Source organism: Alexandromys fortis, unplaced genomic scaffold, assembly GCF_014885135.2.
Source record: "Alexandromys fortis isolate MF-2015 unplaced genomic scaffold, M_Fortis_MF-2015_v1.1 scaffold_73, whole genome shotgun sequence".
Lineage (NCBI taxonomy): Eukaryota > Metazoa > Chordata > Mammalia > Rodentia > Cricetidae > Alexandromys > Alexandromys fortis.
The window spans coordinates 2,699,665-2,719,918 of record NW_026067959.1 but is presented as its reverse complement, the minus strand read 5'-3'; the positions used below and the strand labels follow the sequence as shown (position 1 = coordinate 2,719,918).

General features: G+C 45.2%; 1 protein-coding gene and 1 long non-coding RNA gene across 2 annotated transcripts in view; one reads left to right on the top strand and one right to left on the bottom strand.

Moving 5' to 3' along the window:
- Ankrd55 (ankyrin repeat domain 55) overlaps positions 1-19,006 on the bottom strand; it is an 89,089-nt gene extending 70,083 nt beyond the window's left edge. Inside the window, exons 1-3 of the mRNA XM_050152855.1 lie at positions 18,873-19,006; positions 18,474-18,639; positions 370-492 (exon numbers count right to left, since the gene is read on the bottom strand). Coding sequence (XP_050008812.1) covers positions 370-492; positions 18,474-18,528 — 178 coding nt within the window. The 5' untranslated portion in view covers positions 18,529-18,639; positions 18,873-19,006. The remainder of the gene's footprint in view (positions 1-369; positions 493-18,473; positions 18,640-18,872) is intronic.
- Positions 4,086-5,962, top strand: LOC126508003 (uncharacterized). The gene is made up of 3 exons (XR_007593692.1): positions 4,086-4,282; positions 4,921-5,132; positions 5,766-5,962. It is a non-coding gene; the product is annotated as an uncharacterized lncRNA (long non-coding RNA).
- Positions 19,007-20,254: the final 1,248 nt, after the last annotated feature.

Genomic DNA, 20,254 nt, shown 5'->3' with positions numbered 1-20,254 from the left:
CAGTTTAGTTAGCCTATTGGATAAGTTCCAAATTCCAATGAGAAACCCTGTCTCAAAAATGAAATGTATGGTACCTTCTGAAAGATACTTTTGGTTTCCATAAGCACATATGCACACAGACAACTTATTGCCCATTCCTGCAAAAATACTGGCAACAAACAACTCATAATAAGAAATGAAGTATGATGCTGAAGGTTTGTGTCCAACACCTTCATGCAGAGAAATGCCAAGGGGTGCACAAAGAACCACAGGCAAGACACCTCCACAGGGCCAGTCAAGAATGTTTGAGATGTTGCTCACCTCAAAAGACCACCTCTGAGAAGATAAAGCATTGCAGCGTGGATTAAAAAAAATGCACAAACAGCTCACCTTCGCTGTCACAGCATTCCAGGATGGAAGGGTCCTCTCGAATCACGGCAGTCAGAGCACTGACATCTCCATTAGACGCTGCCTGATACACCATGGTCAGGTCGACTTCCTCGGCTGAGTCACCTCCATGAATCAAACGGACGCTCTGTTAGTGTACGGAGTGGATCCGCTCAAAGAATAACACAGCCTAAATCGTCACCCACACAAGTGATTCACTAAGCCTCCCACCCCAGCGAATCCAGGCAGAGGCTGAGTCAGCCTGCTCACATACTCCCTGGGCACTTCTGAGGAAAAGCAGGCCGCCGTGGGCCATTGGTGACAACACCGTGGGTTGGGAAGGAGCCTTGGGATTAAGATGCCCTTTGACCTGTTACGACTCTTTAGGCAATCGGGTTTCCCAAAATTAGAGAAAGGAGAGCAGGAAGAAGGGCCTCCTCTGGCTTTCAATCTACTCTTCAAGAGCTGAAACAAGCTACGTGGTCTTCTCAGTTGCTTCTTGTTTAGAGGCAGGGTCTCGTGTAGCCCAGGCTGGCCTTGGATTTTCTGTGTAGCTGAGGTTGACCTTGGATTTCTGACCCTCTTACACCCACCTCTTGGCAGTGCAGACTTGGGCTGTCACACCTGGTTTCATGCAGCTGTTGGGGACTGAAAACATGTGCTCGCTAGCTGAGCGGTCTGTGAACTGGGCTACGTCCTAGAACCTCGGCTCACCCGCCTTTGGGAGAAGCTTTATGCTCCTCCTTCTTTCTTCTGGAGATGCTCTGCACCTTTTCTGGTCCTGATCTTTGCTAACTGTATCTACAGATGCCCCAATGCTCTTGCTGCTCATGGGAGGCACTGGCAGCCTGGGAAAGGGGAGGATAGGACTAACAGCTTCTCAATTAGCCTCTAGCTGCTCCTCTCAACCAGGAGCTTTTCTTATGTGGAACTGGTTCTTACTTAACCCCTGCCCCCATAACCTATCCACCACCATTGTCCTTCAGCTGTAAGCTGAGTAACTGCTCTCCACTGGTGTCCAACTATGGCATTTAGATTTGGACCTTTTGCCTCATCTTGTGTTTTGTCCTTTCATTAAAGCCTATTCCTCCCCTCCCCTCCCCTTCTCTCCCCTCCCCCCCTCTCCTTTCCTCTCCTCTGCTCTCCTCTCCTCTGCTCTCCCCTCCCCTTCCCTTCTCCTTCCTAATTCCTTCCTTCCTTCCCTCCTTCCTTCCCTCCTTCCTTCCTTCCTTCCTTCCTTCCTTCCTTCCTTCCTTCCTTCCTTCCTTCCTTCCATTTTCAAAACAGAATTTTGTAGTGCAAATTCTAATTTGGTCTTTACAATAAAAACCCCGAGACAGATATAGAGATAAATGCTGAAAGATCAGAGAGGCAGAGCAGCCAGTCACTACTTCTCACATCTGCCGAATCCTCAGACTGAATGGGCGATCCTGTCTCGAGGAATCCTCTGACTAAATGTTCTGAGCGCCTATCTCCTCCTGCCTTATATTCCTCTCTCTGCCTAGCCAAATCCCTTCCTGTCTCTACCTCCTTAGTGTTTGGATTAAAGGCATGTGACACCCAAGTACTGGAATTAAAGGTGTGAGCCATCACCACCTGGCTGTGTTTCTCTTTTAGAATGGACCAATCTCACTTAACCCAGGGTGGCCTTGAACTCACAGAGATCCACCTGTCTTTGCCTCCCTAATGCTGGGATTAAAGGTGTGTGTCACCACTGCCTGACCTCTATGGCTAACTGGTGACTTAGCTCTGAACTCTGATCTCCAGGCAAGCATTATTTGTTAGATAACAAACAAAATATCACCACAGAGTTTCTCTGTGTAACAACCCTGGCTCTCTTGGAAATCACTCTGTAGAGTCAGGCTGGCCTCAAACTCAAAGATCCACCCATCTCTGCCCTTCAAGTGCTGGGATTAAAGGCATGTGCTACCACCCTCCGGTTAAGTCTGTTGATTTGCAACCACCTGAGTGCATAGATGCTATTTCTGGAAGAACTAAGGTTGTAGGAAACTGCTTTGAAAGAGGTAGGCACCTGTGCAGCTCTGAAACTTGGTGAGGAGTGGGGCCAGCAAATTTTATTGCTAAGGGCAACAAGAGACTGGGAGTCAGGTGACCCTGGGGTGCACAGAGAAGCAAGTTCACATGTGGAGACCCCTGGAGGGAGGCTGTACCAAGCCCTCATTTGTTCTCAGGGGTATTTTCTCCAAGTGTAACTGATGTTCAGAGAAAGAATATCTCAAGAGTCTTAAAGTAGTGTTTTCTTCTACTGGGCTCAAGTTGGCTTTTCAGTTTTTTGAACTTCAGCTGGCACAAGTACTAAAGTTTTGGTGTCGTTCCTCTGTCCCAGTATTTCTGAGAAACCATTAATGATTTTTTAACCAGTTAGCCAGTTCCAGGGCAAGCTTGTTGCTGAGAACGGCTTGCTTCTGACAACAGTGTTTTGTAAAGTGAGTGCCAGCTTCCTAGCTCGTCCATGTTTGGTTTTGTGTTTTCGATTTTGAAGAAGGTGCCTGTGTTCATTTGCATGCCAGGTGATGGCTGTCTGGGACAAATACTACTCAAGTGTGGTCAGTTTGATGACTTTGAGCCACACTTGTGCTAGCCAGCTGTGTGGCCGTGCGGGCTAGTCACCCTCAACCAGCTTAGTTTCCTATCTATAAAGTGGAAGTAATCTTGGTGACATTGACAACCCCTCCTTTAGAAAGGAACACAGGGTGGCACTGTGTTCCCATAAATTCCGTGTGCCTAGGAACATCCTGACATTTTCTAATTTCTGCTCCATATAAACATTTTGGCTTATTTAGACAGCGTTAGATGTCTGAGACATATATTTAAAATGAGCGCTTGTTGATAATGGCTATCAAGGAAGCAGTGTATCACTTGCAATTCATTACAAATCTTCATATAAGTCTGGAATTTTGTTCTGATGACCCCCCCAGTGCCTCTGGGCATAAGATCTAGGGCCCCAACTTAAAAGATGAACCTACTTTCGGCTATACATTCAAAGATGCTGATAGTGGTACCTGGAAGGGGGAGCCTGGTTGGCACAGGGAGCTGCTGAAGGTGACAATGAAACTGTTGAGCCGTTTGTTTCCTTTTGGTTTTGGATAGGGTATTGCTCTGTAGCCCTTATTGGCCTGGGACTCACTCTGTAGATCAGACTGGTCTCAAATTTATGGGTGATCCTTCTCCCTCTGTCTCCCCTGTGCTGAGATCACAGGTGAAAGCTCTCGCACCAGACCCACCTGTGGGCTTTTAGAGACTGTATGTTATATAATAACATGTTCACGTATCGTTCATGACTGAGTGGACAAGGTGCAGAGAGAGGGCCTGGATCACAACGTGGAACTACACTGCTTCCTAGAATTAGGATCCTCAAAATATCTCATCAGAAGGACTTGGGTATCACATTTAATGTACAACATATCTGCTTCTGTAAAATACCTACTAGGGACTCACGGCAAGGTGACTGACTGACTCTGTCCTTTTTGTTGTTCAATGCCCCCTGATCCTGATACTAGTTTTAACTTGAGTACTCTTGGGTGATCACCAGGGCTCTGCTTTCAGCCAAATAGCTGTTTCAGTGATCTGGGGGCAGAACTCGTGACCTGGAACGAAGCTATTAAGAATTTGCATCATCGTGGCCAAGGTGACGTATTCAGAGCTGTGATCCGGTTAGAGTTTGTGAAAAGCAAACAGACTCTAGCCTGGATGGTTGAGCACGCTGCTCACTCTGTTTCTCCACCCACGAATCGGGAAGCTTGCAGTGAGCTTCTGGGTGGCAAGCCTGTCTAAGCAGACTGAAGATGGAACAGGGCCAAGAACGAACGAGTGAAGGAACGAGTGGAGACCTGTTGAGATCACCTAAACACCTGCATCCCCACCCCTTAAGCCCACAGTACAGTCACCAGAACACGTACGTCTGCCAATACCTTCTTTCTATTTGTTTGTTATTTTGGCTTATTTTGTACCATCTTGTGGGCAAGCTTTAGTTTTCTTTTCCGACTGTGAGAGAGTTCCAAGCAAGGACAGTCTTAGCAGAGTACACTAGCAAAGGAATCAGATCAATATTAGCTCCGCAGGAATTCATGTTGAGTGCACTAGAAGGAACTCTAGCTGATCATTGAGTATAACCATACTGAAGGACATGACAGATCAATGCCATACTGAGATCTCTAGCCTGTGGGTTAAAGTGACGAGAGGAGGCTGGGAATAGTGAGAGAGAGTAGATTTCATTTGTGTCTCGTGAATGGCTCAAGAAAATAGGCGGGTTTGCTCTGCAGACAATCCCATGAGGTCAAGACTGTGGTCTAGATAGTTTGCTTATACAATATACCATTCACCATTTGAACCACTTCTAACTGTACAGTTCTGTGGCCTTGAGGTATTCGAAGTATTGCGCAATCGATACGACCAACCTCTCCAAGCTCTTTTCATTTTCCAAAACTCTGTACCCATTAAAGAGTAACCCCCATGTCTCCTGCCCAGCCCCCAGAAAGCACTAATCCACTTTCTGTGTCCGTGAATGTGACTCTACGGCTTTTTTTTTTATAGGTGTGGAATCAACAGTATTTGCCTCTTTGTGATTGTATCATTTCACTGAGCAGAATGTCTGAGAGACCCATTCACGGAGGAGCATTTTCCTTCCTTTTGAATTTTTTCCTATACATGAACGAACATACTGTATTTCTCTACTGATCTCTTGATGGACACTTGGTTTTCCTTTGTCTTTCTCTTGGCTCCCATGAGTAACACAGCAGTGAACGGTGAGCACAAACTGCTTTGACATTCTCCTTTCAGCTCCAAAGCAGAGCTGCTGGATCATGTGCTTATACATTTTCTCCTGTTCAGTTTTTAACAATCCACCATGCTGTGTGTGTTGCTTAGTTTTGTGTCAACTTGACCCAAGCTAGAGTCATTTGGGAAGTGGGACTCTCAGTTGAGAAAATGCCTGTCATCCCTGTGCAGGTGGCCCTGCATTGTATAAGAAAGCAGGCTGAGGAAGCCTTGGGGACCGAGCAGGAAGCCGTGTTCCTCGATGGTCTCCTTTTCAGCTCTTGTCTTCCAGTTCCTGCCCTGATTTCCCTCAGTGACGGGCTGTTGGGCTGTGGCCTGAGAGCTGCAGGATGGAATAAACACTTTCCTCAAGTTGCCTTTGGCCATGGTATTTTATCACAGCAATAGAAGCCCCCTCCTAAGACACTGTTTCTCAAGGCAGCCCTTATCATTTTATATCTCCATATCTGCCCACAGCTTCTCATTCCCCACAGCTCATTGCTCTTATGTATTGTGTGTGAAGTGCATTATTTTTATAACAGTCATCCTTTGGAGTACGAAGTGGTATTTAGCTGTGGTTTTGAATTACATTTCCCTAATGTAATGTTGAACATCTTTTACAGGCGTCATTGGCTGTCCCTCTGTTTTTGAAGGAATTTTGGAGGAATAATTATTAATATCCTTTACTCACTTTGGAAGAGCACTGGTGTTTTGTGGAGCTGGGTGTTTTTGTGGAGCTATATGAAGAACCCTATTATTGATATTAACTTCCGTATGAGATGCTTGATGCACAAACACCTTGTATTCTGTGGGTTTCCTGTTTGCACTGTTAATAGTATCTTGCAATCCAATGTGTCTGTTTCATTTTTTGTTGCTTGTACATTTGACATAATGTCCCAAAAAGCAACGCCAAATCCATTGCTCGATGTTCTTTCTTTAGGCCTTTTTCTAAGAGTTTTATGATTCTAGGTACTATGATTGGGTCTTTGATATGCTGTAAGGTAAGAATCTAAGATCTTTCCTTCCTGTGCTATCTAGTTTCTCAAGCACTATATTTTGAAGACCATTAATGAGTGATCTTAGCACCTTTCTTAAAAATTAGCTAACTGTAGATGTATGGGATCATTTCTGAACTCTCGGTTCGATTCCATTGATCTACATGACTACAACCTTCATGCCAGTACCAGAGTTTTTGATTATTGCAGCTTTATAATAACTTCTAAAATCAGGAAAGGTGAGGCCTCCCTCTAATTCTGTTTTTCTTCTGTAAAACTGTCTGAAATGTCTGGGAGTCCATTGAGATTCCACATAAATTTTTAGAATGAACTTTCCCATTTCTGTAAAAATGTTGAGTTTCAACAGAGATCATGCAGAATCCACAAACTTCTTTGGGGAGCAGTGACATCTTAATACGATTTTCTAACTCAGGAAGCACAATGTCTTTTCATTTATTGGCAACTTCTTTAATTTACTTCAGTAACTCATTGTGGTTTGGGGTATGCACATTGCGTTTTAGGTTAAGTTTGCCCCTAAGTACTTTATTCTTTTGTTACCATTGTGAACAGCATTGGTTTCAAAGGGCTTTTATGCAAACATTTCTACAATGAAATTGTTGTGTGCCTCCTAAGCAGTGAGAAGTAACAGTGAATGAGTGACAGGAAAGGGTATCTGGGTTATTGGAGCGCGACGGAAATGTTCCAGGTCGCATCCAGAGGTAACAAGCAGCCTGTTACTGAAGATGGGCAGTCTTGGCCAGAAGACCATTTAGGAAGAGTGCTTAGAAGGAATTCAGAGTAAAGCACAGAGAAAGGGGAAGAGAAGATCGCAGGCTGATTAAAATGAACTTCAGAGTTGTTTGGTGTAGGATATGCTATGCAGCTGGTGATTAGGAACTGGGAGGTACTTCCCTAGAGGCTGTGTAGAAGGCCTTGGAAACCATGGTGAGAGTAGATCTCTAGGCCTAACCCTGCAGCTGACAAAGCATTTCTGCAGAAATGAGACAAGATGTTGCAGAAATAACAGGTACGATGGAAGGACTGACAGATTCCTTTGGAATCTAAAGTAGGAGCAAGAGGTTTATTTTTAACAAAAGGTCACAAACCCACTTAGCATCTTCTAGTAACTCTATATAATTAGACAACATACATCCCTTTCTTTTCTCTATGTATCTTTCTATGTATGTATGTATCTGCCTATCTTTTATCATCTACCTGTTTAGCATCATGAATTCATCATATGTCTATTTTCTTCCCAGGGAGCAAGGTTTGAATGCTTCTTGCCTCTCTGTATGAAGCCTAAACAGACAGACTTATGCATAGATTGTGCAGAGGGAATCTAGAATGCACACAGAGGGAGAGAGACTGACAGGAGAGAAAAGGAGAGGGACAGGAATGAAGGAATAGGAAGAGCCATGTAAAGACTGTATGTTCTAAAACATTTTATGTGTGTCCACAGATGACATACAGAAAGGACCAGAGGAGCATGCTAAAAAGTTGAATGTCTGAACATGTTCTGAACCTATTAGATTTTCCAGACTCTCTATAGTGAATTTACATTGTTTATGCTCAACAAAGTTAGGCAAGCTTTTGTCCTCTTAAATGTTGGGAGAGACGTGGCTTGCTACTTTACACTAGTGTTTTACTACTAAAAGGGTAGACAGAGCTTTGTACAATGATTGCTGCTAACGCTTTGGCTAGAATGTGCTTCTCCAAAACATCTGTGTATTAGGGGATTGGTATTCAGTGAATGGTGCTATTTCCAGAGGTTCTGAGATCATTAGGAGGTCTAGGTTGAGGAATTCATGTTGGGGGTGGGCCCTTGGGGGTCCCTTTTTCCTAGCCCCTTGGGATTCTTTATGAAGCGTCCTCATTGCTGTGATGTGACTGTCTTGCTTCACCACGCCTTCTAGTTCACAATGGACTGAACCCTCTGCTACAGACTCAAAGTGAATCTTTCCTCCTTTAAGTTGCTTTTGAGGACTTGGTCAGAACTACACAAAGACTTCAGTAATGCAACACAAATATAACACAAAAGGGAAGTCATAGCTATGCGAACGCTTCAATAATACAACATGTAGGGGAAGGTCATAGTTATTCAAACACTTCAATAATATAATATGTAAGAGAAGGTTATAGCTATGCAAATGCTTCAACAACACAACATGCAAGGGAAGGTCATAGCTATGCAAACACTTCAATAATACATCACATAAGGAAACAGTTCCTAGATGATTCGAAATTCTAAAACCCAAAAAACTGTATTTTTTAAAATTCTGACCTTCTAATACTAGAGAACATATAGGGATTTTTGATATTTCTTGATATTCAAAAATATTTCTTGATTTACACACAGATAGAAAAGATTGGCAAAGGATAAAGCCACCTGGTAAGTTACGCCTGAGGCCATGATTGATTTCTGGGGTTTGGTCAAAGGGAACTTTGGTTTACTCAGCAAGTGACTAATACCAACAGAGTTATTGTAGAAAGAAAATAAAAGTAAAAATTGTAATGATCAAGGAAAACAAAATGGTGCTGAAGCAGTATTCGGTGTTGTCTGTGAGCTATTTCCAGCCTGCGGCGAGATGAGACGCACGACACTGTGTGCTTACACACTCCACGGCGGCTTCACCGTGCACACCTGTGTGCTTACACACTCCACGGCGGCTTCACCGTGCACACCTGTGTGCTTACACACTCCACGGCAGCGGCTTCACAGTGCACACCTGTGTGCTTACACACTCTATGGCGGCTTCACAGTGCACACACTGTGTGCTTACACACTCTATGGCGGCTTCACAGTGCACACACTGTGTGCTTACACACTCCACGGCGGCTTCACAGTACATACCTGTGTGCTTACACACTCCACACGGCTTCATAGTGTAACTTCTGACTGCTCAATCTAATAAATGTGAACTTACAGAGAATGCTGACCTTTATAAAAACTCTGGTAGATAAAACAAAGCAGACAACTATTTTAAATGATTAATTTTTATCTAAAAACATAGAAGGATAGGCAGATATTTTTGATATTATCTTTTGTTTCCTTTTCTTTCTTTCATTTCCTTCAAGATAGGCTTTCTTTGTGTAACAGCCCAGGCTATCCTGGAAGTCACTCTGTAGTCCAGATCTGTAGCTCTTGTTTCTTTCCTTATTTTACATGGCCAAACACCTTATTGGTTTCTGGTTGTATTAGAAATTGTTGATTTAATCCCAAGGGCCTAGAGCTAACTCTAGGACGTCAGATATACAGCTGGCTCATAGCAAAGTCGTGGGTCCTCCGAGCTCCTCAGATCTTACATACATGCAGCTTCCATCTCTAGAGTTGTAATGATGGCTGTGCCCTCAGGTCACTGTGGCATTCTTAGAAAAAGCCATCAATTGACTATTTACTGAGTCCATTTCATTGAAACCGCTTCGAGGTCAGGCTAACAACTTTGTTACTTAAGCCGTGACCCTTTAGTAGAATGCCCATGTCAAGATAAAGGTTATTTTAGTTTTCAGAGTCTAAACCAGCTGGTTTGAGATACTTCTTTTAGTTTGTTCCATTCTGAGGGTCCTGGGTGGCTGAAGTCCCCACTGAATCACCATGGCTTCGGGATTCATTCTGAGCATCTACAGAGGGATCCGTAGATGACCTCGGGTTATTCTTTCGGGTAGGACTGACTGCCTTGGGAGAATTTAAGTATATTCAGTCATCTGAGCACTCTGCGTCTACAATAGACAGTAAAGGCCTGGTCACAAAGGTGTAGGGTCTCTGTCTTTTAAAACAACACGATCCAGAGGGAAGACAAATGTCTCAGCGGTGACTGAGACATCCTTGGGCTATTATGACAGGGCAGTACAATCATGTAAAGGTATGTGCCCCCCAGCGTACCCCAATTCAGATCTCTCTCTCTCTCTCTCTCTCTCTCTCTCTCTCTCTCTCTCTCTCTCTCTCTCTCTCTCTCTCCCCCGGGTCCTGTGGGACAGTAGAGAAATCACTTCTTGGGGCAGCCTACAAGGACCTAACTTCATAAGGAAGTAAGGCCTTTGCCCCCTTTAGGAGGTATCAGGCTTTCACGACACCATAGTGGCTTCATGTGACAACATTGCCACCTGCTGGTGAGGAAGTTTTTATGGTCCCTGCCTGGCTTTGAGCCAGGAGAATGCCACTACTGTTGAATACAGTTCAGAATCAGTTTGGAGCACTCTGACATATAGGAAAAAGGAAAGATGCCTCTCTAGAAGACACCCCCCCTTTTTTATTATTTTGGGGTATTTATTTGTCGATTAGTTAGATGATTACTTAATTTTTAAAAGGGAGCCTTGCTTATTATGTACCTTTGGCTGGTTGAGAACTTGCTGTGAAGACTCACTCTGAATGCACAGCGACCCTCCTGCCTCTTCCTTCTGAGTGCTAGAGCTACAGCACGTTTCCCCATGCCGAGGGCGGTGATGCTTTTGTTTTTCTTTTGAGACAGGATCTTGATAAATTGCCCAGGTTTGTCTTGGACTCACTGGCTTTGAATTTCTGGGGATCCTCCAGCCTCAGTCTCCCTCGTGCTGAGATTACAATGCACACACTGCCATTCCCAGCTTAGGGAACATCCGAAGCAGGCCTTGTCAGTAATCTAATTCTTTAAAAAAATGTGTTTTTAAAATTATAGAATCTTTAAAATGGGATGATTGTATTTATTGATCAATTTCGGGTTCATTTTCCAAATGCAAATGAATTTCTCACTCCTTGAATTCTTGCAGGGCTCTTGATGTTAATATACTATATTAGTTCTTCATTAATTGGGCAAGTATAAATTTTACATTCATTTTTTACAAAGGATTGTGTTAGCCTGGCTAGCTTTGGAAACTAAAAATAGGCGAGCATTATATCAACTCTCCTTTCGCTACTCTGAAACAACTATGTGAGGAAGAGTCATACAAACTACAAAAATGCAACTCAATTTTTAACAAAAAAAAGACTATAACTTCAAAACTCTCTGTCAAAAGAGACAAAGAGAATCTACAGGGGTGCACCAGATGAAAAGAAAAGAAGGCAATGTGATAACTGAACAGAATGTCCGTGACTCTTGCCTGCATTCTTCATTGAAGTTGGGGTAGTAGTATAAAAGATATTATTGGATCAGTAGACAACACTGGGATGCAGACAGTAGATTAAATACACACACACACACACAGAGCAAATAATAAAATGGGCTAAAATATTATATCATGTAAGCCTGGGTGGAAACTATTCAAATATTCTATATATTACTTTAGGTCTTCTCTTCCCATAAATTGGAAATTGTTTTCAGGAGCTGGGGAGATGGCAGAGTGAGCAAAAGTTCTTGCTGTGCGAGTGTAAGGACCGGAGTTTGAGCCCCAGAACTCATGTAAAAAGTCAAGTGTGTGTGTGTGTGTGTGTGTGTGTTTGGGGGGCAGATACCAGAGAATTGCTGTGGCTTACTGGCCACCCAGCCTAGCCAAGATGGTGAGTGTTGGCTTCATCAAGAGTGCCTGTCTCAAGGGAAATCAGCATATAGAGATAGAGCAGGACACCTATATTTTTTTTCTGGCCTCCTTATGTATATCCATGTGTGCATATATTACTACCCAGTCACAAGAAATTATTTTTAAATAGCTAAAAACTGAGTAAACACTAGCCTGTCACATGCATATACTGTCCCGAGGGCACACTTAGAAGTGGAAGGGTTTCTTGCACAGAATGCAGTGACTTCTTCCCCAATATAAGCAATGACCCAAAACAAGTTTTTAACGACCAAATGCTAGCCACAATTTTCACAAACAGAAACAAACGAAGGACACTTACTGAGCACACACGCCTATCAGCAGAGGGTTAATCGTGGGGTGAGACACTCACGACTTTAAAGCAAACCGGAAAATCCGAGATGCAGATTGTTCACGACACAGTGGAATCAGCAGACACTGCACCGAAAGCCCCACAGACTTTCAGAGAATTTCGAGCAGAGTCAGCGTGTGACAACCGCTGGAAGGAGTCTTTCTGTGAGACGGTGTAGGCTAGCCTAGCCACATGCCACTTTTTCCACCAACCCTAGCCTCCCTGCACTCAGATCTTTGCCTTCGCACCTTGGCCCATATCTTGTGGGTGGGTAAGATGTTGGTTACATCAAAATAACAGCTAGAAATATAGTGGTTTTCTTCTCTTTTAGGTGGTAAAGTGATGATGGCCCCAAGTGGGGAACTCCACAGGCGGGAGGTAACCCACAGAGATGCTCTGTCCTGCCGTGCTGTGGGGCTGATGAACAGAGAAGATGGCCAACTCTTAGTGTGGCCATCCAGTTTAGGTCTGCCCGAGTTGAGGCTTAGACTCCTGAAATGGATCTGGTGAAGCTGTGAGAAATGATAGGTTGATATCGGAGATGTGGTTACCCAAGCAGGGGCTTCTTCGGTCCCTGGATACCCAGACTCCCACTCGTAACAACAGAGCTGTGTGTGGTGGAGAATGCTGCCAATGGCCTCACTCCTCTAGTGCCCAGTGCTCACTCATGCCTCCTTAAGGTGTGACCAGTGGTTGTTTGGCAAGTATCTGTCTGTCGCATGCTCCCTTCTGTTCGTCCTGCTCAGGTCACTGGAGGTGGGATCTTCTGAGGGACTAACAGATACAAGCCTCGGCTGTCTCTGAAGCGAACTAGACTCTCCTAACCAGTCTCAAAAGCTGACCGATGGGAAAGAAGGGGGCAGAACAGAGAAGAAGCAGGACCAGCCTTGGTCTTGAATGGCCCAGCACTTTGGCAAAGAGATTCTTCTTCTATCTCTCTTTCCCTCTGTTCTTTGTTAACCCAGAGAAGGACAACCCTGAGCTCAAGAGCAGCAGAGACCCCGATTCTAAGCCTGTGGGTAACCATTTGCTGTGCGCCCTCCTTTCACAGAACTGCTGATCAGAACACCAACCTCGACTTCTGTCTTTCTGCCTGAAACCGTCAATGACCCCCCTCTTCCCGGCCCCCTTCTCCTGCTTTCCCTTGCCTCTTCCTCAGATCCTTTCAACTTTGCTTCTTCTTCCCTTGGAGGCATCTGGCCCTGCGATTTAACTTTTGCTTTTTCAGCAAGATGCAAGCCTCTTTGCTTGGCGTTACCACTGCAGATGAGAAGTTGAGTTTTGCAATCAGCACATCTGTGTGTTGATCTAAAAAACCGTGGGATTAACAGCTTGATTGTAAATGAAGTGGATCATCGATTTATTTTGTTCTTGTTGATGATACCTTCATTTCCCTGTTAAGTTTTATAGATTCCCAGTAAGACAACATACGGTGGCCAAAAGAGCAGGAATTTGAAGAGAAATAGACTTAGGCTGTGGTCCCAGCTTTTCCGCTCTGCTGGTGGTAATGGTGGGTTAGGTCATGAGCTTTCTAAATTCTGCTGGTAAAAGAAAGAGGCTGATAGTAGAATTCCATGAGTCGATTTAGGTGTAGTCCTTAGCGCAGGAGGTTGGGTGCTCAGTAGACATCAGCTCTCCGCCATGTTATCCACACACAATGCCTGTGCAGAGTCGGCACCGAAGAGATGTTCCTCTCACCTCTTACATGCCAGCTTTCCATATACCATAAATAGGAATGGATTTTTATCAAAAACCATGCCATGTTATGACTTTACCTTAGGTCCTGGTTAAATTTTCTAGCATTGGGCCGAGCGCTGTAACCAAAAGCAACCTGAGGAAGGGTTTATGTCATCTTACAGCTTAGAGTCCATCGTGAAGGGAATTCCGAGCAGGCACTCAAGGCAACTTTGAGATGGGAGCTGAAGCAGAGGCCATGGAGAAAGACCGCTTACTGGCCTACTTTCTTAGACAATCCAGAGCCACCTGCCCAGGGATGGCACTGCCCACAGTGGACCGGGCCTTCCCACAGCAACCACTAGTCAGGAAATTAGCTTCACAGACTTCCTATGAGCCAATCTGATGGAGGTATTTTCTCAATCGAGGTTCCCTTTTATCTCATGACCCCAGCTTGTGTCAGGCTGACCAAACACTACCATGCACATCTGCTTTCTGAGAGTTCTCATTTCATGTAGCTCTAGAGATGTTCATGTCCTAACTGCTAGAACCTATGGTTATTGCTTTATGTGGTGCACACACACACACACCTGCCTTAGATGTGAAACACTGGGGTTAAGTCATGGATTACGAGGCATTTCTCCTGCATTGTCTTGAGCAGACGGAATTTGAGACTCGTACCATGGACTGCACACATGGAGGAGATATTTACACATAGCCTGGTAGACAGAGATGAAGGCAGAGGTGGAAGTCATGAGGTCATGACAGCCTGAAACTGGAAGAGACAAGGGAAGATGCTTCCCTGAAAGTTCTAGAAGGTGTATGATCCTGGCATCTTGATTTCGTATGGGTCTTCTAGAACTGTGAAACGAGATGTCTGTTGTTGGTAAGTGCCCGCGTATGGTGTTTCATTACAGTAGCTCAAGGATACCAGCTAACCGTACCACCCTGAGCAGAAGACCAGCCATTCCTCTCATCCTTGCAACAATGTTTCTGCAAAGGGCTGAGGCTATGAGGAGCCTGAAGTCCAGAGGTGGCCGCACACATTCCATCCTGCCTCATCAGAGCCATTTCCCAACAGAACTGTAGTAGGACCTAGCCTCTTCACTGTGACCAACACCGGGCTGACGAGGACAAAGGAGGCCGTGGAGAGTGGCTGGGTCTCCTGTTTTCTCTCTGAGGGCAGGGATTCCTTCAGGTACAGTACTTGTACAGAGGTGAAAATGTAGATTTCCCCTCAGTTATACAGCCTGTCGACTCGAGCAAGCAGGAACCTCCGTGTTCTGTAGTAAATCATTTTACTACGTTCCTCTCTTGCATGTGGGCCTGGAGAGGGCAGGCAGCCAGGAGGAACACGTGGGATCACAGCTGTTGCTATGGTGAAGAACAGAAAGCACAAGACACAGGAGCAGGGAGTCTGGCGAAATCAGGCTTTCTCCCTCTAAAGTTAACATGGCAAGCTAGAGTCTGGGCCAGTCAGAACCTGGCCCTGAAGCCCACAGAGACCTTGTAGATAGGCAAAACCATGTAACTCACACGGGAGGGAAGATCAAAACCAGAGGACCATCAGCTCAGGAGGCTATGGGGACTTGAGACAAGACTTCGTAGAAAAATAGAGTCATAGAGATTTACCTCCTTAGATCCCTGCATGTGGCCCCCCATTCTCTGCACAGCCATAAGCTGAGTTCCCGTCTCCAGCCATTGCTAGGCCAGAGAGCTTGGTGAATTGGAAACTTGCAATTGCTTTGTCACTTGCATAAGAGAGCACCCAGGTCAGGGTCATCTCATTAGTAACTGGGAGATTGTGATTTTTGCAGGAGCTGCTCTGTCCTCACTTAACCCCTCTGAAAGGTTGGGAGGAGGGATGAACATCCTGGGGGTGGGAACCAAGCCATAGCCACACCTATTTTATTGAAAACTCCACAGGTGGGACCCAGGCATCACCATTTTCAATGCTTCCCAACGCCCCCAGACTGTTTCTTGTCCAGCCAAGTTCAAGGCTGAGTGGACTGTGTAATATCCATTGTAGGACCTTATCCTCTGAGAGTCATCGCTGCCGTTTTCATCAGAGCAGCTGTGCTTCCTTGCAGGAGACCCTCAAAATGAAACCTGCTGACTGTGAACATTCCTTCAGGAAGAAGGGTTGGAGGGGGTCAGTGGTGTCTTGCCTTAGATTCTGCCTATTCCCTCCCACACATCCTAGCCATTTGTATGTGAATTTAACCCAACTGCACGTGGCCCTGGGAGGTGGTTAGAATATACAGACCAACCGTAGATGGTTCAGTAAGAGGGGGACTCCATCTACTGTAGATAGTTTAGTAAAAGGGGGGGGGGTTCTATCTATCCAGTAATAGAGAAGTTATCATTCATGTTGGGGTGAGATCTTTTTTTTTTTTGGTGTTGTGGCAGCTTGGGGGTCACTCATGATCCCGTAAGAAACTCCTCATCTTTGCCCTGTAAGCAAGTCCAATAAATTCACTGGTTCTCCCAGTCCTTGGTGTCTATAATGAAGAGATAGACATTTGTCTACATGTTCCTAGAGAAAGTTTCCAAAGCATATTTAAGCTTCTCCCAGAAGAAATGTCTCTGTCCACATACACATGTGAACTGGGGCTGTTGATTTCAATTCTCTAGTTGTTAGGATCTATTGCAAAACCCTTGCCTAAAGTTCCACACTCAGCCCATGTTTATTTATTTACAAGGTCCCCTGAGGAATTACACCATTCCTGGAGGTTCTGCAATCCCAGGCCTCTGCATAAACTGCACAGAGCAAGCTCCCATGTTCCCTCCCCGCCCTATCAGGTATCATGCTGAAGTGCTCACGCTCAACGTTCTGGTCATGTTACTGCCGTTTGCTAAATGATACAATACTAAAATCTACTCAGGTTTTAAAACTTCTTAGGCTCTCCCATGCGTTTTATGTAGAGGAAGGGTTGGGGGGGGGATAGAAATACAAGGGCATCTTTTCTGTTCATTGTCTCTCAGAATTTACTCTGAGTGGCCCCCTGCCGTTCTGGACGAAGGTGCAATGCAATCTAGTCAGTCACCCAGCAACCACTGAGCACCCTGACTGAGGATGGGCACCTTTAAACTGGACGTCAAGAGGAGATCAGGTGGCACTGAACCCAGCAAGAGCCACAACAGCTGTGATTTGAAAAATCACTGCATCTCGGCAATCTGGCAACTGCTCCTTTAAGCATCAGTTTGGATTTTTGTAATGACCCTGCTACATAAACATCATTTTCCTGCTGAGGAAATGAAGACCCAAGTAAAATGCCAAGATTGCAAATCTCAACTGATTTGCCATTCAGAGCTGTGACTGTAGACATCTCTGTTTCCATCAGGTACTAATTTCAGAGAGAAGGGAGATGCACAGAGATAGCAGGGAAAGGGTTAATATTATGGGAGGACTCGGGTAGAGGAATTGCAGAGAATTAAAGATGTTGCATTAGGTATGACCTGAGCTCACTCCCGAGAGAGAGAGAGAGAGAGAGAGAGAGAGAGGAGAGAGAGAGAGAGAGAGAGAGAGAGAGAACGACGCTGGAACAGAGGAATTCATTCTGGAGGGCTCGTTCTTCTGCAGTCAGTCCCTGCTCCCTCAAAATCGTCCCCAGAACAAGCCCATTGTGTTTTGTGATTCCGTGGCTCAACAACAGTTTTCTGGCCGTCAGCAGAACACAAGGTACAGGGAGGGGAAAGGGGGTGGGGTGGTAGGGGAAACTAGTGGAAGCCCCTTCCCTCCAGTGCCTATCTCCAGACTCAAAGTGAATCAGGATGTTCTCTCTCTCTCTCTCTCTCTCTCTCTCTCTCTCTCTCTCTCTCTTCCCTCTCTCTTTCAGACTCTATCCACTAAATGCCTCAGAAATCTAAGTTATTATTTGAGAACCCCACTGAGCAAACGTCGCCCACTTGTGAAGCCAGATGTAGAACCAGGGGAGGTAACACTGGCCGGAAGCAGCGACATTCGGGGGGAAAAAGAAAGAAGACATGGATTTTCCTAATGAGGCTTCCCCAAGCCACCATTTCATGCCGTAGCTGAAAGAAAGAGACCATCAGAGGACCTTGGGGTGCTGGAGAAATTCAGTGTACAGAGTGAATCAGATGCCAGGCAGATATTTCATTAAAAGGTTCTAGAAATGTCTGTTACATTTAAAGAGTGGAAACTCCTCCCACCATCCTGTGTAGCTACACAGATGTCAAATACATACGCGGGGGCACACAACGTATACAATATCACATATACAGACTGAAGGGCTGTATGTCTGGTGATGATAAGGTGAATGAATCCCATAGCCTACTCCTTCCTGTGGAAGATGACCTCCTTTATTTAAATGAAGGGTAAGAAAAAAAACATACTCTATCGTTGCAATTAAATAATATGCTGTTAAGTCAAGGCACAGTCTTGATTGAGCTACTGTGTCAGCATGCCCTGCCTGTGGGTCGTGTCTCTCCTGGAGGGGAATCCGCACTGGCTCGTGAGGACTGTAGTGATAAAAGATGGGGTTTGCAGACTGAAAGAGGGCATGGGATATATTCTGATATTACTTTCTCTAATACACTTTAAGACACGGCATCAAGATGGCAATCTCTAAATTAGCTGCTATGCCTTAAACCCAGGGGCTAGGAATAAGTCAGCAAGACAGAAAGCCCATACACTTGTTTTTCTCTCTCTTAAAAGCTTATCAAGTTAGAGGAGCATTCTTAACAGGTTTGTAACACACACACACACACACACACACACACACACACACACCCCTTTCCTTACAACTGGAAATCCCTCTCTTATACTCAGCATTGAAGGACGTAGTAAAGCATCGTTCTACCTTTTTGCTGATCGAACACAGCTGAGGGGCTGAAATCCATGGTAGCCTGTCTCATCGTTTACCGTAAGAACGACAAAAACCATCCAGGGCTCTGGAGAAGAGAAAACACCAGCTCACACGCTGCAGCCAACACGCCAGTCGGCTTCAGCATCGTTGGCCGAGGCTCCTGTTGGAGAATTAAGTGAGCATTAGATCTGCAGGTTGCCTTCAAGGCCAGCGCTGAAGAGAGGTAAAACAGTCCTCTTATAAAAACTGGGGGGGGAGGGGGGGGGAAGAGTTACTCTCTGAGCCTCATTCACCATCTATACTCATGTGTGAGTATTACACACCCCTCCCCCAAAACAGATAGACAGAACAGTCCAAATCCTAAAATGAAACAGTCTTCGTGGGGGTGCGTACCTTGGATCGTGGCCAGGGAAATGCTGCAGGTCTTAGCGCTTCAGCGGCCGGAAGGTTGCTTTAAACCAATAGAAACCTCAATGAGTGAGTGAGGAGCCAGACGGAGCATGTGCAGAGCTGCTAGCACAGACCTGCGTTTGGGCTGTCTCTTCTTGGCGGAGTGAGAACTGCATTTGGGTCACGTGAGAAGAGAGAGGGGCCATCTCAATGGAATAGGATGTAAATATTGGAGCAGGAGGCTGCAGGGCACGTGCCCTGCTGAGCAATTATGCGTGGGCGCTGTTTTTCTTCAGGCTCCCTGCAGTGGTCTCCTCCTGACCGGGAGACTTGCGGAGGGGAGTGGTATTTGCTTGTCAAGGCTCAAGTGTCTGCGCTGGCTGAATCAAAACAGTCTGCGGCCACAAGGGTGGGTGTTACTGCATCATGCATGAAACCGGACAGGTCACCAAGTGTACACCTCTGAGAAGGAGCGGAGAAAATGGTAGTAAATTCATCCTTTAGGCTCAAAAGCCTGAGGGGGAAATTTTGATCTCATTTGCATCGGATGGCTCTATTTACTGCTAAGTGAAAGCCTCTATCTCCACGGCTCATCTCTTTGTGCTTTTATAAAATCAATACATTTTATTTGTTTCTGGGGGCTTTGTCTCTCTCTCTCTCTCTCTCTCTCTCTCTCTCTCTCTCTCTCTCTCTCTCTTCTCTCTTTCTGTATGTGTGCATGTGTGCATATGTGTGTGTATATGACCAGAGGATCTCTCTTCAGGACCACCATTGTTTTTCTAGATACAGCCTCTCCCTGAAATGTGGACCTGGTCCACACGACTAGGCTGACTGGCAGTAAGCCCAGGGCTCTCTTATCTGTCCCCGGACTGTTGGGATTGTAAGTGGCATCACCTGGTGTTTTACGTGTCAGTGATAATGACAAACCTTTTTTTTTCCCCTTTTTAATTAACAGATATTTGAATTTGGGAATAAATACAGGAATAATTTTTCTCTGCACTTAGCTATATTAATAAGTTATTGTGTGCTACTGGGGACTGAACCCAGGCTTCATATTTTAAATAAGAGCTCTGTCACTGAACACACACACACACACACACACACAGATACAAAGCCCCAGACACAAATGCAGAGCCCATACAATTGTTTGGACACAGCAATCTAATGGTTTTGTTAGTTTGTTCTTCTAGACAAGGTTTCTCTGGAACTAGCTCTTGTAACCAGGCTGGCCTCAAACTCACAGAGATCTGCCTGCCTCTGCCTCCCAAGTGCTGGGATTAAAGACGAGTGCCATCACTGCCCAGCTGTAGCAATCCAATCTATTATCTATGTTCCTCTGTAGGCAAATTTCTTTCTTATCTTTCGCCTCATATTACCTAGGTGCC